At 39.1% G+C, this 26,137-nt stretch overlaps 1 protein-coding gene across 2 annotated transcripts in view; it reads left to right on the forward strand.

The window, feature by feature from the left end:
* The window catches only part of ELAPOR2 (endosome-lysosome associated apoptosis and autophagy regulator family member 2), a 172,623-nt gene that overhangs the window by 138,173 nt on the left and 8,313 nt on the right, over positions 1 to 26,137 (forward strand). For both annotated transcript variants that reach the window (XM_024557609.3, XM_053927017.1), the window contains 5 exons: positions 1,590 to 1,686; positions 2,393 to 2,494; positions 14,478 to 14,604; positions 19,375 to 19,553; positions 20,540 to 20,705. In XM_024557609.3, coding sequence (XP_024413377.2) covers positions 1,590 to 1,686; positions 2,393 to 2,494; positions 14,478 to 14,604; positions 19,375 to 19,553; positions 20,540 to 20,705 — 671 coding nt within the window. The remainder of the gene's footprint in view (positions 1 to 1,589; positions 1,687 to 2,392; positions 2,495 to 14,477; positions 14,605 to 19,374; positions 19,554 to 20,539; positions 20,706 to 26,137) is intronic.

Raw genomic sequence — 26,137 nt, forward strand, 5'->3', positions numbered from 1 at the left:
TTACAGGTGTGCTTTTCTACAACAGGCCATGCTACTATGACAGTAAGTCAAAGCAGCTCTACCTAATGCACAGAAACAAACACAGGGAGGCTGCCAAATTGAGGAGACAAAGAAATATGGCCCAAATGAAAGAACAGAACAAAACTCTAGAAAAAGAACTAAACAAAATGGAGATAAGCAATCTATCAGATGTAGATTCAAAACACTGGATATTAGGATGCTCAAAGAAATCATTGGGTACTGCAACAGCAAAAAAGACCCAGGCAGAAATGAAGGTTACATTAAATGAAATAACAAAAAATCTACAGGGAACCAGTGGAGGTGATGAAGCTAGGTTTTGATCAATGATTTGGAACAAAAAGAAGAAAAAGCACTCAATCAGAACAGCAAGAAGAAAAAAGAATGAAAAAAAATGAGATTGACTAAGGAGTCTCTGGGACATCTTTAAGCGTACCAACATCTGAACCATAGGGGTGCCAGAAGAAGAAAAAGAGCAAGAAGTTGAGAACTTATCTGAAAAAAATAATGAAAGAAAGCTTTCTTAATTTGGTGAAGGAAATAGATATACAAGTCCAAGAAGCACAGAGAGTCCCAAACAAGTTAGACCCAAAGAAGACCACACCAAGGCACATCACAATTAAAATGCAAAAGGTTCAAGATAAAGAGAGACTATTAAAAGCAGCAACAGAAAAGAGGATAGTTACCTACAAAGAGTTCCCATAGGACTGTCAGATGATTTCCCAAAGAAACTTTGCAGGCTAGAAGGGATTGGCAAGAAGTATTTAAAGTGATGAAAAACAAAGACCTACAACCTAGATTACTCTATCCCGCAAAGCTATAATTTTGAATGGAAGGGCAGATAAAGTGCTTCCCAGACAAGGTAAAACTAAAGGAATTCATCATCACCAAGCCATTATTATATGAAATGTTAAAGGGAATTATATATGAAAAAGAAGATCAAAACTATGAACATTAAAATAGCAATAAATTCACAACTATCAACAACTGAATCTAAAAAATAAACTAGGCAGACAAGCAGAACAGGAATAGATATGGAGATCAATTTGAGGGTTATCAGCTGAGAGGGGAAATGGAGAGAATGGGAGAAAAGGTACAGGGACTAAGAAGCACAAATTGGTAGGTACAAAATAGATAGGGGGATGTTAAGAACAGTATAGGAAATGGAGTAACCAAAGAACTTGTATGCTTGACACATGGACACGAACTAAGAAGGGAGTGCTGGAGGGAATGGGGGTACTGGTAGAGGGGGGGCCAAATGTGGAAAAATTGGGACAACTGTAATAGCATAATCAATAAACCATATTTTAATAAAATAAAAGTTCAGGATGTAAGACCCAGGGAAGTAAAGTGACTTAAACAAAATTTCACAGCTAGGGATTAGAATCTTTTATTTGTTTTTAGTGACTTTGGAAAGTTTCTTATTCTTACCATGAATGCATTAATTTAATACAATATTTCTTGTAAAGTGACAGTGTCAAAGTAAAGCTATTTTTTATTCAGATATACAGAGACTAAGTAAACTTAATTTTCCCATATGGCTCAATAGTATGTTTTTTATCATCACCTAGGAGTGACAATTGAAACCACATTGCAAAATATTAATATAAAAGAAGATATGTTCCCAGTTTCGCCAAGCCGAATACCAGATGTGCATTTCTTTTATAAGTAAGTGAAGATTCCGGTTCCCTGGACAGTTTTTTTAAATAAATAAATGTCACTTCAGGGTGCTAGCATAGTGGTTTATAATTAATAAGCAGTAATTGGTTCTTAAATGAAAAGCCTTCGTAAAAAGTAAGAAACATGGAATAGTTTGAAGGCCTTATATAATTTCTCTCATGTATATGATATTTTAAATTAAGCATAGACTCTATTTTGTAGGCAGTACTTATTTGTAATTTATACATCAAAACATCAGCCTAAGTGGATATGACATTTTTTCCTTTAAAATTTCTTTTGATTATAATTATAAAAGCTTTACTAAAGACCTTGATTGTAGCTGATCACTTTACCTGGGGCAATAGTCGACTTTTCAAAGTAAATGACATCATTTGTATGACAGCTAGGGGTAGGGGGTTTAGCAGGTGGAGGGATTGAGCAAAAAGGCAAAAGGACTCATGGACATGGGCAACAGTATGGTGATTACTGGGCAGAGGGGAGTATAAGGGGACTAAATGATAATGGAAAAAATATAATAAAGATTGCATTAAAAATAATAAAATCAATTAGCACACAAGAAAATTCTAATCTAGTGAACTTTGATACATTTTTCTTTTTCATTTGTTTTTATAGCATAGGAGTTATATGCAGGATATTTTTATATATGTAATCTGTATCATATGTATTTTGTAAAATGTTATTATCTTTACAATAGGTCTTCTACAACTACAACATCTTGTGTTAATGGCCGGTCAACCGCTGTGAAAATGAGATGTAATCCTACTAAACTGGGAGCTGGTGTGATTTCAGTCCCCAGGTATTCTTATTCCTAAATAATTATTTACATTTGGATTTATTATGTGGAAGCAAAACTCTAGAATCTTAACATTTTATAACATAATCTCTGTGGCTACAAAGCAGAAAGAGGACAGAAGAATCTGTAGATGTTTGTTGTAGTGATGTGCTGAGTGCCTATCTAGAGGTCCTTTCACCATCTCATTACTTCCTAATCTCCTCAATGACATATTCGCACCCTGTTTGCCTGAGTGTCTAAATCCCTTAAAATTTTTTAAGTAATATATAGTTATCCTGTTTTATCCTTGTATTTATTCTTATGATTTTGCCTTAATTTCTTTGAGAGCTGGATTAGAAACTTTACTGGGTTATAGTTCTTTATCACCAATGAATTATTTGGGTGATCTAGATTTAGTCACCTATCCTGTAAGTTACAGTTTCTTTCTCTGTGAGGCAATGGGGCCAGGGTACATAATTTGTACGATCCGTTTTTAACTCTTGAGTTTTCTGATAGATGTTGCTGAGATCACTGAGGTAGAGTCTGACCGATGGAATACATAACACAGTTCATTTAACTGGGTTGGCATTGAGGCAACAGCTGTCCACACTCCAGATGTGTTTGGTATAGTTCACTTTGTGTGGGAACGCTAAAAGAAAGTCAGCAATTTCACGGACTTGGGAGAACTGTCAGCTTAAATAAAGATTGCTTTCATGGCATGAGCGACACTTTAATATCTCCTGATTTTTATTTTTCACAGTTATTAATTGTTCAGTGTGTAGATTATTTATTTTGCAGATTTTTTGGATCTTAAGTGGATTTTATTTTATTTTTATTTTTTCCATTTTAAAATCATTTTTATTTTTTAAGTTGACATACATTATTATATCAGCTTTAGGTATCCACTCCCATGATTGGACATCACATAACCAGGCGATGGTCCTCATCAGTCTCGGGCCCATCTGACACCATACATAGTTGTTAGAATGTTACGGACTATATTCCCTGTGCTGTGCTTTGCACCCCCGTGAGCATTCTGAAACACCCAGTCTGGACTTCTTAATCCCTTCACCTTATACACCCATTCCGCCAGCCCCCCTCCTATCTGGCAACCATCAAAATGTTCTCTATCTATGATTCTCTTTCGGTTCTGCTTGTTCATTTATTTTGTTTTTTTTTAGAGTCAGTTGTTGATATATATGTACTTTTTTTGTTGTTCATATTTTTTTACCTTTTTTTATTCTTAAAGAAGACCTTTTAACATTTCATGTAAGAATATTTTGGTGGTGATGAATTCCTTTAGCTTTTTCGTATTTGGGAATTTCTTTATTTGTCCTTTGATTCTAAATGATAGCTTTGCTGTGTAAAGTAATCTTGGTTATAGGTCGTTACTTTACATCACTTTGAATATTTCTTGCCAATCCCTTCTGGCCTGCAAAGTTTCTTTTTGAGAAATCAGCTGACAGTCTTATGGGAGATCCCTTGTAAGGAGCTAACTGGTATTCTCTAGCTGCTTTTAAGATTCTCTCTTTGTCTTTAATCATTTGCATTTTAATTGTGATGTGTCTTGGTGTGGTCTTCTTTGGGTCTAACTTGTTTGGGACTCTCTGTGCTTCTTGGACTTGTATGTCTATTTTCTTCACTAAGTTACGGAAATTTTCTGTCATTTTTTCAAATAGGTTTTCAATTTCTTGCTCTCTCCTCCTTTTGGCCCCCCATGATGCAAATGTTGATGCACTTGAGGTTGTCCCAGGGGCTCCTTAAAGTACTGTCCCGTTTTTGTTATTCTTTTTTCTCTTTGCAGTTCTGATTGGGTGCTGTTTGCTTCCTTATATTTTAAGCCACAGAATGATTCTCAGCTTCATCTGTTGATTCCCTGTAAATTCTTCTTTACTTCAGTTAGTGTATTCTCCACTTCTGACTGGTCCTTTTTTATGCTGTTGAGATTCTCACTAAGTTCCTTATAAACAGTGTTTTGAACTCTGCACCTAGTAGATTGCTTGTCTCCATTTTGCTTAGTTCTTTTTTTTAATTCTCACCCACGGATGTTTACTGATGGGGGGGAGGGAGAGAGAGAGAGAGAGAGAGATGAGAGAGAAACATTGATTAGCTACCTCCCACATGTGCCCTGACTGGAGATTGAAACCAAAACCTAGGTGTGCATTCTGACCAGGAATTGATCCCATGACCTTTTGGTGTATAGGGTGATGCTCCAACCAACTGAGCCAGCTGGACAGGGCATTTTACTTAGTTCCTTTTCTGGAGTTTTGTTCTGTTCTTTCATTTGGGCCATGTTTCTTTGTCTCCTCATTTTGGCAGCCTCCCTGTGTTTGTTTCTGTTTATTAGGTAGAGTTGCTATGTCTTCCAGGCTTGGTAGACTGGCCTAATGTAGTAGGGTCCTAATTCTGTAGGGTCCAGTGGCACAGCCTCCCCAGTCACCCAAGCTGGGTATTTGAGGTGTGCCCCCCATGTGGGCTGTGTACACCGTCTTGTTGTAGTTGAGCCTTGATTGCTGTTGGCCTGTCAGTGGGAGGGATTTACCCCCAGGCTTATCAGCTGCAAGGACTGGCTGCAACCATCAGCCTCTGACCACTGTGGAATTTCAGCTGTGCAGGAGCTCACCCCACAAAGCAAGATTTACTTCAGCAGGGCTCTGCTGCCCGCTCAGTCTATCCCTTGAGTGTTTCACTTGTGGAGATGGTTGGGTGGTGATACTTCGAAGTACTCTGAAGCTGTACACTGGAGGCACTGGCTCTGGGGCCTTCCTGGTGGTGTAGGCCAGGATCAGCCACTATCTGTGTTCTGCCTGGGGCCACCTGGCAAGAGCTACAAAGCAATTTGCAGGTGGCTCCTACTTGTGCTGGGCTTACAGATGCCCATGGGAAGCCAAACTGTTTACCAAAGCAAGCTGCTGCTAGTGCTGGGGTGGGACCACTTAGCGAGAGGTATAAGACATACTGAGGCCAGCTGTTGCTTTTTTGATATAATTTTGGAAAATCTGAAGGATGAGCCAAGACAGGCCATTCCTACAGAAAAGCCACTGGAAATAGCTTGGGTAAGCCTGAAAGTTGGGTGGGATGGGGCCTCAGAGAATCACCAAGTATGGTACCCACCTTCAGGCTCTGTGAGGGGAGGGCTTATCAAAGGAACAATGGCCTCTGCCAAAACCTCCTTCCAATTTTGCCATTTTAGTATGGGGGGGATCTTGGTATGGGGGGCTGGGACCCCTCACTCCTTAGCAAGCTTCTGTAGCCGAGATACTTCTCCCAATTTTTATCCACCAATTATGGGTATGGGACCATCTCATTCCCATCTCCGCCTCTCCTACCAGTCTCGGTGTGGCTAATTCCCTAGTTGTAGGACTTGCATTTGGCCAGATTTCAGGTGTTTCTGAATGATGGTTGTTCTGTAGATTAGTTGTAATTTTGATGTGGTTGTGGAAGGAGGCGAGTACCACATTTTCCTCTGCTGCCATCTTGCCTGGAAGTTCCAGATTTTCCTTCATCAAGGTAGCAAAGTTTATATTTTTTAAAAAGAAAAATGATTGATTTAATCTTGTTTTTTGATAGTTTCACAGTAACCCTTGAGAGATCTTAAGTTAATCTGCTCCTGTTACATCAGGATTGTAGGGGAGGAACAAACGTTCCTCTGCCCTCGAGATTCTTTCGGCTGGTCTAGTCATCAAATAGACATGAGGCAGACTAGCAAGAGAAAATAATCATACTTAATACACACATATGCATTGGAACCTCACATATAGGAGAGAGTCAGAGACTCCCATGCAGAGAGGGTCAGAGACAGAAAGAGGGATGGAGGTATATAAGACGTCCTGAGCTAGGGAGGAGGCAATGTACCTTGGGGGCTTCAAAGGGCCATTGCAGGATGAGAAGAAGAGCAGAGCTCTAGTAAACAGAACTTTGCCCTACTCTATAGGTAATAGTTAAAGGGAGGGGCCAAAGTTTTTTGAGCCTGAAGCTAAAATTGCCTTTAGCTCAAAGTAACCTGCATACAACTGAGGCACATCTTGGGGTGGTTCGTTCTGAACCCCCACAGTATCACGTGATGGAAGATCCCTGGGCCAGCATCCATGCTAAGGTCGAGGCAGCAAACCAAACTTCTTTTAATGAGAAGGTATGTTCTGAGTTTTCTTTCATTGTTCGCTGATGTCCCACCATATGGCTCTGAGTTCAGACACTTGTTCTCTTTCTTTGAACACTTCTGAGTCCTTTTTGGACCTAGCAATGGACTTCTCTGGGTCTAGTCTCTAGGGGTCTGTGTGGATGACTTCTGAAGCCTCCTCCAGATCTCTGACTCAAGCAGATAATGTAGCTAAAAGGCTAGGCCTATCCTTTGGAAAATCTACATCTCTAACTATCCCAAGGTGGGTTTTGATTCTTTAAAGTAATAATAAAACAAAATAGTCTAATGATGTTAAATGATGGTATCTAGAAACTGCTTTTTTAAGTTGTGAGGAGAGGAAATTTGACCTGTAGGTTTTCTTAATTAGGGAACTTAACTGTCTTCTCAAGGTCACCGCAGCAGAATACCTCGGGGTGTCTATTTGAGAAGCACTGGTCTTAACCCACAGTTTAGAGATTTGGCTCCCCCCCCCCCCCCCCCCCCGCCCCAAGACAGATTCTCAAACTTTGTTCTGCATTTTAGTTTTCCGATAAGCTGTTTTAAAATGTCATGGTTTACAGGGTGGATTTCTTCACCGATATCTTGATAAAACTTTATTTTATACTTGTGATACACACTGAAGTTTGAGGACCAACACTATAGGGAACTGCTTGAACCCCAGAATCTGTATTGCTGATCTTTAGTTCTTTTTTTTGAATCAAGTTCCCATCAGGGCACAAGGGGGAGCTCTAGGATCAGAACAGCAGTAACAGCAGCTTGTTCCGCAATAATTAGAATTATCTTTAGCTGTAAGGCTGAATAAAGATATGCAATTTCCTCCTAATGAAAAAGAAATGTTAACTAAGCCAGATACTTAGGCTACGTTTGAAGAGGATTTAACTAGCATTTTTGGGGGGCTGTGGGAGCTTTAAATTTTCAAGGAAAGAGAGGAAGGTGCTAACCAGGCAATTGCCTTGAGAAGTCTCTCATGCTGATCAAGAAGCCTCAACAGCGAGACTGGCAGGTCACAATGGATTCTACCTATAAGTAGCATCTTGGCCAAGAATCTTGGCAAACCAGGCAAAGGCAACTGGCAGTAGTAATGTTGACTGGGGTTCTGTATCTTGGTAACCTGGGAAAGTGTCATAAGACGCCCAGCCCTGGGAAAATGAGGCTGTCTTAACAGACAGGGAGTGAGGCAGGAGAAAAGGGGAAATATGTGTTCTTTGTATTTCATGTGGAATTCAGAGAGAGCAGCAAATTAGCAGGGCTGCGATGGGAAACATCAGCCCGTGTCTGGTCTGGCAAATGCCATTGGTTTCTAATTCCACAAAGTGCCTGGAGGGTGTGAGACATTTTAGATAAAAACTTAACAGCATGATTCTGTGGTAGATGAAATCTGAGAGCCGGAGTGGACTTTTGAGATTGTCTACTGCAGTTTGTACCTTGTCCAGAGAATATATTGCTAACACAATAGAGCTCTAATATCCCTGAATAAATGACTCTCCAGCCTTTGCCTAAGAGGCTTTGCAAACCTCTAATCATGATCGTGGGTGGTTAGAGGAATTGAAGGTCCTCCTTTCATTAGGAATAATTAGACCTAAGCATTGTGTCCAAAGTGCTCTTTCAAAAACGAGAAATGTCTTTTAGTGAAAAGGTTATAAAAAAGGCTTATTAGAAAACAGACAGAGGGAACCGCTTTTACTTTGATAATAGAGATGTCATAGCACATTAGAGATCCTTATGTCTAACCCGTTCACTAGACACAGTAGGGAACAGAGAAGACACCCACACTGTCCAGCTCTCTAGTGGCACAGGCAAGATGGAATGATTTTCTGGCCCTGTCTGTTGTTCTTTTCATGCCGTCATGTTTTGATCTTTTTGTTTATTTTTTTCCTCCAATTCCTTATAGGCAGAGATTTGCAAAGAAGTGTGCTAAGCAGAGGCAAATATCACATTTATCTGGGATAACTCAACTGATCTGCTTATCACTGGTGCCTTCTTTTCATGAGTCATCGTTCCTCAAATACAGTTTTCTTTATTAATGTTTTGAGTGAGATGAAAAATGAGCATCCCCAATCTCTCAAAACTTACACACATTATTTAATTGCTTGGGTAGTTTATAAATCAGTCTAAAATCATTTTGCCAAAACCTCCTTCAAATTCCAGATTCATCTTCATTATAAGCGTAGCCTCTGAGAATATTGTCTGTCAGAAAAGGGGTGTTTCACGGTGCTGGTGGTGTTCAGTGGTTCTGTGTGCCAGCGTTTATTGCGCAGGCTCTGATTTATAGTCTGTTAGAGTTATTGGATGCTAGTATAGTGTTGTCTTTGGTCTTTGGGGAAGAACTGTTAAAAGCCCAATGTCTATCCATAATTATTGGTTAAATGAGTTCCTTGTTTTCTTTTTCTTTTTTTTTTAAATCCTTACCCAAGGACATGCTTATTGATTTGAGAGAGAAGGGAAGGAAGGGAAAAAGAGAGGGAGAGAAATATCTGTGTCTTGACTGGGGACCAAACCTGCAACCTAGGTATGTGCCCTGACCAGGAATCAAACTCTTGACCTTTTGGTGTATGGGACAACCTACCAACCAACTGAGCCATATCTGCCAGGGCAATTCCTTGTTTTCTTTTTCCTCTGTACTATGTATGGACAAGTAATAGATATCTAAATCTGTATAAGTTAACTAAAAAAAAGGCAATAGAACTGCAAAGTTTAAAACCAAATATTGTCTTATAACATTAAAAAGTAAGGAGACCTATAAAGGCATTATGTGCATGAAGGAAAGCAATGAAAACTTGCTCTGATCAAGAACAGGGAAAACTCTAATACAGAATTATTAAAATTATATGATTCAGGCATTAATGAGTAATCTTAGGACATGATATGAAAATATCACAGAACAGTCATAAAATTTTAAGATCAATTTTGAAGGTTGCTAAAGTTTTGCCAGGTATTTATTTCACTGTAGAAGATACAGAGTCAATAGATAAAAAGAACTAGGGAGTGTCCATTAATGTAGTTGGTGCAGGTCTCGATCAGGTGCTGACTTTTGGTTATTAACCCCAGGTAGTCTTTTGAAAGGGAGGTTTTTGCAGGAGACTGGTAGAATTTTAGATCCCTGGATCTAAGAGCTGTGGGTCAAAATACCTTATGTTCGAGCCCAGTCACAAGTGATGTATGCTCTTTAGTCTTAGGGTGAACAAAATTGGAGTGAGATGCAAGTGCCCTGGATGGACCCCGCACAAGAGGGGTTTCTGCCAATGACAGGGCATCGTCAGCAGAGAAAGGCTGGCCTTCCTGAGATGCCAAAGCTGAGGGAGTCACTAGTAGCAGGTCAGAGAACATCGCCCATCCCAGAGGATGTCAGTCTTTAGACCCCCAGGACTGGGAACCTCAAGAAACCTATCAAAACCCCACACGAAAGAAGCTCAGCAACATTCATGCCCTACACCGAAGGAGAAGTATTCTAGGTGCACGAGGCTGTGTGTGGCCTTTCCCCCCAGCATCCTGAGACTAACTCTGGGAGGATCAGAAATGTACTGACAACGTAGATAGATTTGGTTTAACTTTGGATGTCGAACAGAGCTTAGGCAAAACAGTTTTACACTGCTTTATCAGCTACCCCAACAATTTAGTTTTTTACTTTCTAAAAATACTTTATTTTTATTGTATTTTTTCTATTACCATTTATCCCCTTTATACTCTTTTCCACCTCTACCCACGCCCCAACCCTGCAGTCCCCACCCTGTTGTCCATGTCCAGGAGTCCTTTTTCTTCTTTGCTTGACCCCTCTACCTCCACCCTTCCCAACAGAGCTGTCAGCCTGCTCTCGATCTATGAGTCTGTCTCTGTCTTGCTTATTAGTTCAGTTTGTTCATTAGATTCCACATATGAGTGAAATCATATGGTGTTTATTTACCCAATGGAATACTACTTGGCCGTAAAAAGGAAGAGAATTTTACCCTTTGTGACAGCATGTATGGACCCATAGGCCATTGGCTAAGTGAAGTAAGCCAGCTATCCTGACAACTAATGATAGGTTGAGTATTAAGTCATAGTAGTTCCAAAGAAAACAAAATTTTTCTCCACAAATTATTAATATGAAGCAAGTAGAGTCTGCTTTAAGTAAGATGATTCATTTAAAAGAAAACACTAATAACTCACAGCTCAGTCCAGTTATGCCCTCAGGCAATGTTTTGTATTTTAGAGTCCAAGACGCAACTTCTTAAAAAAAAAGATTAATCCCAATTCTTACACGTTGCCAGTGCTGCCCTGGTTGGTAAGGCAATCCCCAAAGCCAAAGAAACTGGAAAGCCTCCTTCTCACTTGTCAATAAAACCGAAACCACCAGGTTCACCTGGCTGTCCTTTCCGTCTAAAACGGTCTCTCTGCCTGGAATTCACAGCACACTCAGTCATCCCGCAGGCTCTAGCTGTGCCCCGGCCGTCTGTGCCTTTGTCCTGTCTCAACACTTACGCTCTGGTTTCTCTGGTGATCGCGTGGACCAGCAGCTATACAAGCAGCACAGTGAGTGATACTGCTTGGTAGGGAGTGAAGATGGTGGGGACTCAGGTCATCCAACAGGAAAATGTTTTACATATTTGGCAATAAAGCATTTATTGATATTAGTATTCACTCTTTTGTTCTTAGTACAAAAAATTATTTTTTTCTCTTGCATCTTCTTTTCTATTTTCATTTTCTGTATAAGCACTGACAAAATTGTTACTGCTTTATATACCCTAGTTTCATAGGGAAGCCTGATTCAAACCATAAAACCTACGTTTATAACAGAGTCAAATTTGAATATTCCACATTTTAAATGATTCATTAGGTTAAAAGAATTAAAGAATCGATTCTAAATTAAACTGCTTTTAACCTGAGAGTTTCTTTTAAAAAGTGAAGTCTACCAAGGAAGCACAATGAATCATTGTAGTATTTTGACACCTCATGGCAGCTTATAAATGACATCGATGTCTTGATTTTCTTTTCTGTTCCTGTAGCTCTACCAGTTCTTTAGAAAGTGATGTAGCTGGGAAATGGCATTTTATATTTTGCAGTGCTTTAAGCTTTCCGAAGTCATTCTCTTGTTTTAGTCTTTATAATGACCCCATGAAAGCACACATTCTGCCTTTGACAAGTTACGAGAACGAGAAGGTGAGGGCGTTGAGTTACTTATGGAAAACACACAATTAGTTGAAATTCCGGTTAGAATTGCAACCTAAGCCTTCTCTCCAGAGCTTTTTGTGACTTTGATTAATTTTCATTTTTTATTTGGATTCTTTCTTCTTAAACTTTAGCAGACTTACTCTTTTATTGTCCCAAAATAAACAGTACCCTCACCCCTTTAAAACTTCTCTGGGTTGGAAAGAAAAATATAGAAAACAATTTGGGGAGGAGAGATTTGTGCAGGAAAGCATATTGGGTAATATTTGCTAAATGATCAGAAAAGTATAATTATTGTTAAAGTTGCAAGTCATTGTTAAGAAAACAATAATTGTATTCTTGGAGAATTTTTCTAAATAGTTATCCAACTTGTTCCCAATTTTGGGTTGCTTTTACTGATCTGGAAGGTGGACACAGGAGTAATTTTTTAAATTGACATAATTTTTATCTATTGCATTTACCATTAAAATTTTTTTGTTAGTCTGAATATATTTATTATCTGCTTTTACAAACAGAGGAATTCAGAGTTCAGCCATTTTTCCAAAGAATCACTGTTCACCATTGTTCTTAGCTCTGACAATAGTGGGCCTCTGTTTCTGCAGCGTGTTATAAAGAACTTGGCTTTTATTCACATTCCCTGCCCCCCAACCCTGTGTTCACTTAGTCTGTAGCCCACAGACGCTTCGGAAAGGTGGTTATGTAAAAATGCAGTCAATTTTTAGGCACATAGAATTTTTTGTGTTCTTATTCTATGGTACCATAATATACTGAATTAATGAAGAGTATGAAATTTTACCTTTTTGGTAGAATGAAAATTATAGTTTCAGCATCTGAAGTCTTAAATAGGGGTATGGTTTGGATTCTCCCTGTTATTCTGTGTCTATCTTTTTGCGCTTCACTGTTTCTGGATACCTGTGCTTGGCCCCAGCTAAGGTCTGAAGGAGGTTTGCAGGACATGCCTTGTATTTATGTGGCTTGACTTAAGGGACGTGTAGTAGACAAATTAAGAGAACAATATTTTCCAGTTTCACTGAATTCATAAACAAAACAACCATTCCCACCAGAAGTTTTCCGAATACCGTCTTATTTCATTCAATAAGAATTCTGTACACAGTCGCCGCAGGTTAATTTCTGAGCCATGTTGTGTTTATCTGTTCCTAAAATGAAAGTGGCAAGTTGACAATAATAGGCACTCCCACCAGAAAGCAGAGTGTCAAAAAAAATCTCTGTTCAATCTCTGCCTGGTGGTTGCACCTGTGTCTGAACTTCATCCAGCATCGATCAGTGATCAGTGTAACCATGTCTCGACGGAAGTCATCGTCAGGCCGAGGAAACCCAGGACTGTAGAACATTTGCATCACTGAGCTGTGTGTTGCCCTGATGGTGGTTTTATTTGTTTTCTTACTTTAGACAATTTTGTTTTCATGTCGTTTTGCACCTTCTGCAGACTGTGGTCCTGTGTATCATTCTGTTCCCCAAAGAACCTTGCCTATGCACATTCCCTTCAACAGAAATCGCAACCTCCCATTACCACCCTGTGCCTACCTGGGTGCCGACTGCTCACTCTTGGCCTTGCTCTTGAAGCTCCAGCCACAATAACCCGCTTGTAATTTCCTCCCACTTCATGTACCCTTTCATCCCTTTGGCAGGAATTCCCTTGCCTTCTTTGCTCCTATGCTGGCTAACTCCTACTATTCTAGAATATTCTAGATTTGGTTTGGGCATCACTTCCACCAAGAAACCTTCCCAGAGCATTTTTTGTCATTATCTGTCCCTGTCTCTCCTTTAAATTTTTTAAAAAACAGCTTTATAGAAAGGCAATTCATATACCATTACAATTCACTCACTAATTTAAATCATCTAATTTAATGGTTATTTTATATTTTGATATGTGCAAACATACCAAATTGGCATCACCATGGTCAATTTCAGAACTTTTCCTTTCCTCAAAAGAAAGGCTGTAGCCTTTATCTATCATCTCCCTATGCCCCAGCCCCCACCCCAGCTCTAAGCAACCACTAACAGACTTTCTGTTTATAGATATCCCTATTATGGATTTTAGGATGAGTAACATCACATAAAATATGGAATTTTTGATTGGCTTCTTTCGCTTAGTGTAATATTTTTGAGGTTCACCCAAGTTGGGGCATGTATCAGCGCTGTATTCCTTGTTAGGGCTGAGTAATATTACATTGTATGGATATACCACATTTTGTTTATCCATTCACCCTGTCTTAATGTTGCTGGATGTTTCAGTTGCTTCCACATTTTGGCTGTTCTGAATAATGCTTCTGTGAACATTCATGTACAAATTTTTTGTGTGTGAACACATTTTCGTTTCTCTTATGTCTTTACTTAGAAGTGGAATTGCTAGATCATATGGTAATTTTCTGTTTAATTGTCTGAGAAACTACCAGATTCTTCCAAAGCACCTTCCCCATTTTACATTCCCATCGGCAGTATATAAGTGTTCCAGTTTCCCTCATCCTTGCAACACTTGTTATTACCTGTCTTTTTGATTCTAGCCATCCTACTAGGTGCAAAGTGGTATCTCATTGTGGTTTTCTCTCCTTTAGATTTTTTTTTTTTTGGTATATTTCTTTAGTATCCACACATTGCATCTTGGTATGCACACACACACACACACACATGTGTTGATTGGACTTGATTGAACGTGTTACGAAAGCTGTCATTTTTGCTGTTTTTCACTTTTCACTTCAGCAAGTGTCCAGCAGGCACCTGTGATGGATGTACATTCTACTTCCTGTGGGAGAGCGCCGAAGCTTGCCCTCTGTGCGCGGAGCACGACTTCCATGAGATTGAGGGAGCCTGTAAGAGAGGGTTGCAGGTGAGGAGCCAGTCTATCTAAGCAGATTTGTGTCATTGCAGATGGAATTATCAGTTTAACATTGCTTACATCCTAGAAACTCAGATTCGAGAGCAGGGCTAACGCTTATAGTTCACTGAATGTGACATTAATATGTGTTTAAAATCAAATTTGGTAGCTAAACTCCCATATGCTGAGGTAGCTGAAGATGTACACAGAGATCGGAAAAAGGAATTATGGCAAGGGAGTTGTAGGCTGTGGGTAGCTACCTGGATTATAAAGAGATGATATCATTAAATCAAGATATGATTATGTAATGCACTTATGGGCATAATTAAGGTGGGGATGGATAACTGACTTGCTACAAGAAGCGTCTCTAAGAGTAAAGCATATATATGTATAATCAAGATCCTATTCTACATTTTCTCTTCAGTCCTGTTTGCTTATCTGCTTTTTAAAATAAAATTGGGGTTCAAGTATATTTTTGTTTACTTTTTATATTTATTTCCTTTGTCATTTAAACATTTTGAAAAACATGGTTTTTAGTTATTGACAAATGTTCATATATATATGTAGGTATATGTGTGTGTGTGTGTGTGTGTGTGTATATAATTTGGGATTTAATAATTCTCCTGTTGGACAGTTGAGAAAAACTGAAAACAATCTTTTTGTTTTCAATCATAACTCTGTAATAAACATTCATGTTGGAAATTTGATTATTTCCTTAGAATTCATTACTATAAAGAGATGAACTGGATTCTAAGAGATGGACCTTTTTAAGGTTCTTGATACATATTACTAAGTCGCTTTCGTTCTATCAGTTGGCACTTCTACTAGTAGTGTTTGAGAGTGCCTCCTTCACTGCCCCAACCTTCAGTCATCCCGTATGAAAAACACAAACTTTTCCTCCTTTAGACCACTTATTTTCTACCTCACCCTTTCCAAACTCTGCTGAAATGACAGTGAAGAGGCACATATGAGAATAAATCAATACCAGTGTGGAACCCTGTTGAGAGTAGGCAGTAGCGGATCAGAGGTTCCAGTGAGCTTTCTGAGAGCCAGAAGGAAGATGGGGCAGGACTGATCTGCAAGTCAGCGCGCAGTAGGGAGCCTGCTGCGGTGCTCATAGCAAAAGGAGAGCAGAGGGAATCCCGTCCAGGAAAGTCCTTACCAAGCTTCTGTAACTGGCAGGGTGGAGGGCAGGAGAGTGAGAAGTCAGAAAGCCCCCACCCAATCCCATGCATTCAAGCATATTTGGAAGAAGTGGTGTTCTCCTCTAGGGGGAAAAAAAAACCTACAGAGAACAATTCTCTACCTTGGCATTTTTCAAACTTCAATGATAGTGAATCTGTAGTAAGAAATAACATTGCCCATCAAACCTAGCTAGTCCATATGCACAAACTCAGACATGCCTAAAAATAAGATTGTTTCATGGAACAATACTTACATTTATATTTAATGATAAAGTATAAGCATAACATTAATATGAAATGTTTTTAATAACTTCATGAAAAATGGGGAAGTCCCCAGATATACAACACCAAAACAAACACTAGAAAATGTTGTATTTAATTCGTCAAGTGTGCTTGCCTGTGGACAGTCATTCCAGGTTAGAGCACTCAAAGACGGCGTAGCTCACACGTCTAATGACTATTGAGCCAGTTCCTTCTTACGTGTTTAAGTAGGTCAAGGGTAAAAAGTCCAAGTTCACAAAAATGGCATCTTTTAAATTTTCATAATAATAATGATACACTGTTAATGCTTCACAATGGAAATTCATCTTTACCTTTTATCTAAAATTATGATAAACTTACTGGAGTCAATGAAAAACTAAGAAGCATTCCCTTCTTTGTCTACCAAGTTTAATTTAAGAGTTGAAAAGTTAAACTACCTTTCACTCAAATATTCTTTAATATTTAATATTTTTATTCTGTAAGGTAATAACTTGAGGTTTAAGACAGTGAAGTGGCATCAATTTCTCTAATTTTATCTCATTCAAACTGTCTTCATCAAAAAAGTTCTGTTCACATGTCATAAAAATATTAGGAGCAGATAGTTGCATGGTGATTCTTTTCTAAATATTCTTTTGACCTTTAGAATAATATCTTTTGGAACACTTTGATATATTGGACATGTTGAAATATACAATTACCCCCCCTCCTTATTTCCAATTTAATTTGAGAAATACCAAAGTCAGTTACATACACCCTTTTGTCATACTTAGATGCCAATTTTGAAAGTATCTGCCAAATGAGATTAAGCTTCAGCTGGAAAAATACGAAATGCCATACGAAATGCCGTGTATCTTGTTTAGTGTATTCCAATGCAACAATAAGCAGATGGGTGTGATGCAGTAAGTGGGTATGTTTACCTGCGACCTCTGAACAAAATGTTTCAGGAACTCTGCTCTTCCATGAGCTTCATATGATACAAAGGGCAGCTTTCACTATGTTTTCCCTTATGTCCATGATCAAGGGTGGATGTCTTTGGATGCTGAAGTGTTTTGGGAGGAAAAAAAAACAATGATTGCAAAATATACACTATGGGTATCTTTTACGCTTTAAATAATTCCACTGTATTTCTGCCCTGGTTCTTGCTCCATCCTTTGTAATTTTTCATTTTGTGTTTCACTTCCCCAGTTCTGTAAATACATCTAATCCAGATGTGTACAAAGTTAAAATTACATACTATGGGTCCTTCACACATGTAGCTGATATAAGCTAAAAGAGTTGCACAATGTGTAATAAAAATTTTCTTATCAAATTGGATTTCCAAGGTCTATACCAGCTTCTAAGGATGTATTAAGTATTACTTCTAAATGTTAGATAGTAGTAAAGATTTGAAGAGATAACTGTGTGATCACTAAGGGGAATGTTTTTAAATTTAGCACCAGATTTATCTCACCCTGTTCACAAAATCTCTCTGCAAGCTGGAAGAATAAATTTTCCAGCTGCATTGTCAGCCATTTTCTTAATTTGTCAATGACATGTGACCGAATGAAGGGATAAGTTTCCCTAATTAATAGAGTGACTAAGAAATGTATAAAAGGACTAAGTTGTAGATGACTTTTTGCCAGTAGTTTGATTTGTTTTTGGTCTGACAATTTGAGGAGTGTATTAAAAAGTTAAGTATACTAGGTTTACAAGTATCTTTTTAATTTTAAAGTTTCAGTGCTTTTTTCTATGAGACCATCTTTAGACATCAGATCTTGCTATTTTCACTGTTAGACACTTAATAAAACTGTATAAACTCTTCTACAGTCTGTTTTCTTGTTGTAATGCACTTCAGATGAAGTCAACATTGCTGACTAGGGTTAAGTCTTTCTGTTAATTGTCATTTACACTTAGAGATGCAGCAGTTCAGCTTGAACGTGCCTCTTCAGTTCTCACCTCATCTTATAAAACTGCAGCCCATTTTAAAAGTAATTTATTCACGCTAAGTATAATGGCAATGTTACAGTTATCATGCACTAAAGAAAATTCTTAATTTTAATGTCCTTTTTTAATCCTCACCAAATAAGTTTATTGATTTTAGCAAGAGAGGAGGGGAACGAAGGAGGGAGGGGAAGAGAGAGAGAGAGAGAGAGAAACACCAATGTGTGAGACACACATTGATTGGTCGCTTCCTGTATGCACCCCTACTGGGGACCACACCTGCAACCTAGGTATGTGCCTTGACCGCAAATCAAGCCCACAGCCTTTTGGTGTATGGGACACAGCTCCAACTGACTGAGCTACCTGGCCAGGGCTTAATGTACTTTTTAAAAATATATGCTGAAAATTCTTATCCAGAATTTGGCTGAAAATTTTTCTCAAAGTAAATAAATATAATTCTACTGCACATCAGTCATTTCATGACTAACTGCAAAAATTTGTGCATGAGTGTAAAATCAAATTAAACATTCTGGTGTTATCCTTGTGTTAGGGTGTTGATAAGTGCCATCATACACCAGAAAATTTAATGAGACACCATGAGCAAATAATTTAATGCCCCATAACATTTAGTGTCACAGGATATAATCATCATGCAGATGGCTACTGGTAACTGCATATGCTGAAATATATTAGAAACCATGCACTGCACTCTGATTTTTAGTTTTAATCTGTTTTATTTGATCTATTAAAAAAATTGCTGGTGGAGACCCAATATGTTATTTTATTATTCACTCGTAAGTTGCAACTTTCAGTTTGAAAAACATTGCTCTAAATAATTGAGTCATCTACTTTTGGAGGGTGAGAGTAAGCACCTCGTGTGGGTAGTTATTTTGGCATGAGGAAGAGGGATGCAGTCTGGGTACCTCCCCCTCCCCCAGTCACCACAGCCTGCCTGTCATACCGTATGTACTGCTCTTCTGCTCAGGGGTGAGGCTGTAAGGGAAATGGACCTACATGATGGGTAGGTGAAAACATTCCAATTATAATCATATTAACTAACTAAACTTTCATTTAAAAACATGAGTCAGAAGTCAGAGATCATCAGGAACGTGAGGAAAATAGCCCAAAGGATATATCCAGATGGAATCATTTTTATTCAACTTCCTCAGCATGTAGCAAGCCTTCTGATCTGACAATCCATGGTTTTATTTGGTTTTGTTGCATTTTGATTCATCATTTCCTTATTCACTCTCTTCTGCATCTCTCCTACATCTTCTATATGCCTCCTACATCTCTGGAGCTTCTACTACATGAATGCTGAGTAATTTCTTTGCCTACTATGAATAAAGGGTTAGCAAAACCCATCTACTTCTGAATCTTATTTCTCATGTCATCTGTCTGTGTGTGTTTTTTTAAGGAAACCTTATATGTATGGAATGAACCAAAATGGTGCATTAAAGGAATTTCTTTGCCCGAGAAGAAATTGTCAACCTGTGAAACAGTTGACTTTTGGCTGAAAGTGGGAGCAGGTGTGGGAGCTTTCACAGCTGTTCTGCTGGTGGCTCTAACTTGCTATTTCTGGAAAAAGAATCAGAAGTAAGTAACCTCACTGGAGTGACCATATAAAAGCTGAAGAATCTCTTTTGTGAAAGTTTTAGACTTAATCATTATATCCAATAGTTTCTGTTGGAGACAAAAGAAGTTTCTCGTAGTGAAGGAGTTATAGGAAAGGCCTTTAAGAAAGCAAATGGAAGTAATTGTTATTCTGACGATGTAGAGATCATGGACCATTAGAGATTATTTAATTAGACCCATTAAATATAAAACAAAAATTGAGGTCCAGGTGACTTAGGTCTGAGGTTGGAAGGCAGATATTCTCTGTGTCTATTTTTCTTGTCATGACATGATGCATTCTTGCCCCAACTTCTCTTTTTTAGTTTCATGTGGGCAGATATTTGTAAAGAAACAGACTAATTGTACAAGGGGATATCACCTTTATTTGCCCAAGGACTCCAAGAACCTGGAGTTGAATGTTGAGTCTGACTCCTGATTTTATATTGATACGTTACATGATTTGACTCTTTTAAAATAATTTACATGTCAGTGGTTCTGTGAGAGTTCTACGTGATAACATCTCAGGACAATTGGAATATCTGGGGTTTTTGAATAGAAAGGAATGAGGGATAGAAACAGCAAAGGCCAAAGCTGTCGCCTGTCTCATATTCTTAGCCTTGTGACCTAAACTTTGGAACACTGTATAGTGAGTTAGCTTCCAAATATTTATAAATTAGAAACATGCATTTAGTCCTCAAGGTTTCTCTTTGTTTTTCCAAAGTTCATAATTGTACAATTTATTCAAGTAAGATAGTGATAGAGTTAAATGATTCACTGAAATCCTGGAAAAGACTTGTTTGTCGTTAGTAGATAAATGAGACCATATAGTGTGATAGCTGTAGGTGAGGAAAATTTGTTGATAGAGCAACTATGCTACAAGATAGTTCATTGAGCTGGTGTATGATACCTAAGATAAGTATTATTTTATATTAAACCTCCACTTTATCTGTCTATTTACTACTGCTCAGACTGGAGTACAAATATTCCAAATTAGTAATGACAACTAACTCAAAAGAGTGTGAACTCCCAGCTGCGGACAGTTGTGCTATTATGGAAGGAGAAGATAATGAAGAGGAAGTTGTATATTCCAATAAACAGTCACTACTGGGAAAACTCAAATCCTTGGCAACAAAGGTGAGAGCAGAATTTTAACCTGGTATTACTGTGCATTTGTAAATTAGGGCCACATTGACCTAATTGTGGTATCACGCAAGCCCTGTCCTTGAGCATGTCGATATCACCATCAGCATTCATCCAACAAAAATACTCTTAGAAGTTCCTAAGGGTGTATATACAAGACTATTCACAGCAGCATTGTTTTTGCTGGCTAACCAAGCAGAAACCACCTTAAACACCCTCAGTGTGGAGTTAGATAAAGCATTTCCATACATTAGAGTAATGGAATACTGTGTGGCTCTGCAGCTATTAAAGATAGAAATATCTGTGTCAGTAGGTCCCAGATCAAGTGAAAACAACACATAGACTATTACACTTCTGTACAATATACATTTATGTTAGTATATGCATAGAAAACCACTAAAGTTGCTGCTCTTTGGAAGTTTTGGACCAGTGGGTATCTCTAGTCTTTGAAATAATACATTTTTTAAAAGATTTTATTTATTTATTTTTAGAGAGAGAGGTAGGAAGGGAGAAAGAGAAGCAGAGACACATCACATAAATTGGCTGCCTCTTGTATGCTCCCTGACAGGGGACCAAACCCTCAACCCAGGCACGTGCCCTGCCCGGGAATTGAAATATCGACCTTTTGCTTTGCAGGATGATGCCCAACCAACTAAGCCACACGAGTCAGGGCTAAAGTAATACATTTCTGTCATGTTTGAATGTTTACAAAGATAATGTATTATAATATGTAAAAAGAAAAATTTTAATAAAAAAATCTCATGTTCATTAATACTTTAAAAAAACTTTGTAAGGAGATTGCCTCATGCAGAGAAAATAAAATTTATGTAAATCATTGAGGTGTTAAACATACCTTATCAGATGCCATCACTTTTATTGGCTTTGAAATGATTACTGTATTCAAACAGATAACGTGAAGTCTTAAATACTATTTGTAAACACACTTTATTGATATTCTTTATCATTGACTTAAAATAGGAGAAATTATCAGTTTATCTATTCAGGATTAAAAATAGAATGAAACAGAAGAAAGAAATTACATTTAAAATGATTTTCAGAAGAAAGGACAAGTGGTAAAAGATGACATCTATTGAAAGTATTTTAGTAAGCAGTCCCTTGTACTCAATTTAAACATATAAATATAGAGGATCATTTAAAAATAAAATGAATAAGCCATATTCACCTTCTAATGGTTATTTAATTTTTTTTCCTTAATATGGTAGTTTAGGAAGGATACTATTGCTATGGAATAATGCACAGACAGTGCTTGTCAAGAACTGACATTTTACCCTACTTTCAAGCCAACAACTGAACCTGCCACAGTTTCATGGGCACCTTAGAAGACATGAGCTTCCTAGTCAAGGACAAAGGACTGTTGAGCACTCACAGCAGGAGCACCAACTAGAATATCAGCATTTATACCAGTTCCCAAAGCCCCTCTGCCACAGGGCTATGTGAACAGGAACGGATGACTCCTGCGCACACAGTGGCATGCCGTACAGGAGAGGATCCCTAAGCTTTGGGAACTTGAATCTTTCAGGATGGGCAGTACACGTCCCTATCCTCTGTTTCAAAGGGAGATACAATATTATCATTATTGTACTAGGTAGATAGTACGCCTGTTCATTGCTTTGGAGGGACACACTATTTCCAAAACAGTAAGCAAGCCTACCCTTTGCTCTGGAAGGAGACAGTACCTTATCTTCCAGCGCTGCTTTCTATACAAAGATCCTTGAAAAGATAGTCTGATCAAAGGGAAATCAGTATTTCACTCATAAATGTTCAGAAATGCAAGAGAACCATGGAGAATTGTCTCCCAACAATATTCAAATTTCACTTCTACGCCATCTTGGCTTCTGGTGAATTTTTCCATTACATTAGTATAGCACCCCACTGAGTAGTGTGATTAATCTAACTGACTGAGGCTGGAATCAAATCTGGTCAATTTGCTTCATACAGCACTTAAGTAAAGCTACTACCAACAGGACACCAACCAGCAAGATGAGACCAACCTGAATTATTAAGCTCAATCCTAACCCCAGGGATGCAGACCCAACTATTTGAACAAAGCCCATAAACCACCAGGGTTTACCTTAGACAGCTAGGGGGCTTTTTCTTTAAGTCCTAGTACTGACCTTTCCACTCAGCCTGAGACCTTCTCACTGGCACTGAGATCTTTACTCCATAAGATTCAGGAGGAAAAGGGTCAAGGGAGTTTTCAAAAATTTACAGAGACCCGTATATTTCCCACTTTGGTCAGCTCGGACCACAGAAGGGGAACTTGGTGAGCAGTGCAGTCGAACGGGTGGTCCTTATCCTTTTTATCCAGGGTGATGACAATTTAACAAGACTATCCAGGTGAGATTTTAGTAGTTGCACAGACTTTGTCTTGGTCCTCAAGGAGGAAATATAGGACAATTATTTTGTCCATAACAGTGTGTGGACGATGAGTTGATATTAACCTGAATGCCCTCAAAGGCTGAAGTGGTGTCATTCATGACTTTAGCTAAAGTCAGAGACAAATTTTGTACCACCTTTTCTAATTGAACTAACTGCCCATAGATTGAACACACATAACAAGTAACAAAGAGTCTCATTTTGGGAAGATCCTTGCTGTTGTCTACGAGCTATATGGTCTATTGGAGGTGTTTCCATAAATAGTTGAAATATGACCACTCCTAGTGTGCAAGTGCAAGCCACCTTGTTTTTAGGAAGGAAGCAAGATGTGGTGCATCTGGAAAGAAAGTATTATTTACAATTGCTGGGGACACCAGGTAGTACCTACATAGTTAGGCAGTGCAGGTTAACAGTGCCTGCAGCCTTGCTGCTTCACGATACCTAATTCACCTTAAATAATGTGTCTCCTCCTCATCTTTGGGGGGACTGCCTGAGTGTAGTCGGTCCAACTTTTCCTGTTTGTCCACGCCACAAACTGGTTGGTATTTGTCTGCCTCATGGAATGGCTGGGTGATGGCACGTGGGTTGGGGCCATCCCCTGCTGTTTCTGATAGACTTCGTAGTAAGTTTAAGGAGAATGGCAATCAAATTGTTGTAGAGCATCTGGTGGGTATGGTAGACCCAGTAGTCAGTTAAGTTTAAGGCACTTAAACCAGTTCAAGAGAGGAAAATTAAGACATTTGGCTTCATGAGAAGGTGCCTCTGGAAAAAAAAAGATGGCTAATGTCTCTACATCCTGCATACCTCTTAGGGTCTAAGGTACCTCCTCCCCAGGCACCTCATTATCCAACGGCGTTGTTGTTCTCCTTCTGCCACAAAATCAATTTGTCCCATTTCAGTAGCTAAAACTTCATTTCTACCCGTCCCCCTACTGGTACCTAGACCTATGTTCTAGAACATTTAGGTGAAAAAGGGACAAGGTTACTTTTAAAAACTTATGAGCACACAGTGTGTCCCCCATCTTTGTCTGTGTAGGCATAGGGGACTTATATAGAATCAATCAGCGTTTTTCCCCCAGTTCTCCTTTCCATGGAGTAGCTAAGAGGAGATGATCCCTTTCTGGGACAGCTATATTTAATGACCAAACTGCCTTATTACTAAGATGTGTGGACTAGGAAGAGGTGGGGGAGATGGAGTCAGAAATCTTTTTTGGGTCAGTTTTTGAGGAGGCCATTCCAATGCTCAGTAGCACTATATGGCTTTGGATGGTGAGACGTGTGGAAGGCCCACCAAATACTCCTTCTCTCAGCCCATTGCTGGGTAGCTTTTGTGATAAAGGGACACCATTGTCAGACTTCAAGTGGTCTATAAAGCCACAAACATTAAGCAGGTTTGTCACTGGTGGTGAGGCACCCCTATAACCCTGAGAGGTGGACCAAGGTCTAATGTAATCCATCTGCCAAGAAAGACTAGTCAACTTTTGACATGAATCCCAAGTCTAGTAACCTCTGCATCGGAAAAATAGAGTTCTTAGTGCTCAGTCTGTGACGGCAGGCTCATCACTATGTTGGGCAGGATGGCGGGTCCATGCAGTGTTAGTGGCAGGCCATCTGGTGCAGGCCGTCTGATGAAGTCTCTATCAGATGCTTAATTCTGTTTGGTATTTTCAGAGGATGGGCATCCATATGAGCCATCCAGGTGATTTGATCAGCACCTAAGATTTGTTTCCAGGGTTTGCTCTCCCAAAGAAGTGTGACTAATACGCTGGTCTATAGCTTCCCAAATGTCAGACCAAACAATTTATTGACTTATAATAGCTTAAGTCAGTAAAAGTATAACAAGCCTTATCAAGATATATATTGACCATAGCTATGAGAATGGCTTTGGGTTCTGCCCGTGGAGCTGAGCAATTGTGTAGGTTTTCAATTGTGCGTACCTATACCGAGACTGGAAAGCCACAGCAGCCAGTGGGCACCACTGTGTTTCAGCTCAACCAAACCATCAGTGATCCAGGCCCAGGCATACAGTAGAACATCAGTAAATTCAGGGCTCCATGGAGCTAGTGACTTTGTTTGGGTTGGTGAGATAGGGGATAAAGAGTCCTCCAAAGGGTGTGCTGCCATATCTTCATGTGAGGCTAAGATGCTGCAGGGGCCAGACCACCTGTATTACTCAATATACCACTTAGATTTGACAAGTGAAGCTTATCGTGCCCTTCTGACCTGTTGACTCACCATGAATGGGACCGTCAGGCTGTAGTCACAAGGCATGCATGAAAATGGCATTCAGTTTTGACAGGAGCTCATTAATAAGCGAGTAGCAGTTTTTTTAAAGAGTAGCCATGTCAAAGAGGTGACAAGTCTAAAACCCCAAAGGACACCTCTGGGTGAAGGCTGCTTCCTGTTGCCAAAGTCTCTAATGGGAAAACTCATTAATCATAGTGAATTGTATCACAAAGTGGTTGTTAGAATTATAAGGCCACTAAAGTAGAGGGCATAACTCCGCTTGCTGGACAGCTCTTAACATAGCCTGTTAGTCTGGGCCCAACTCAAAAGATATCATGTTGTGGGTTAGCTGATACAAAAGAGCAAGGAGAATACTCAAGTGAAGCCCTACTGTCTCCAGTTGCAAAGAGCCCAGTGAAGTGCTGTTTACTTTTCTTTGACTGCTGGCTAGATTTAGCACTGTGGATCTGCCCACATAGTCTCAAGAAAGTTAGTTAGCAGCTCCCTGGATTTTGTGGGGGTTGACCAGCCATCTCTGCTGGCAGAAGTCTGATAACACAAGCAAGAGTGTTGAGACAGGCTTCTGACTTGACACCAACAAGACATCATTTATATAGTGACAATTTGGGGCATCACAAGTGGTATTTGTCCACCTCATGGAAGGACTGACTGTATAATCCTGACTCACAGATTTGTTGCAAATGGCAGAGGAGTTAGGACCCCTGGGGTATCCTACTGGCCTTTCTGTACGTGTGGTTGCTCTTGATCAAGGGAGTCTCCTCTGGCTTTTATGAGATTAGGAAG

The sequence above is a fragment of the Desmodus rotundus genome, chromosome 6, assembly GCF_022682495.2.
Source record: "Desmodus rotundus isolate HL8 chromosome 6, HLdesRot8A.1, whole genome shotgun sequence".
NCBI classification, from domain to species: Eukaryota; Metazoa; Chordata; class Mammalia; order Chiroptera; family Phyllostomidae; genus Desmodus; species Desmodus rotundus.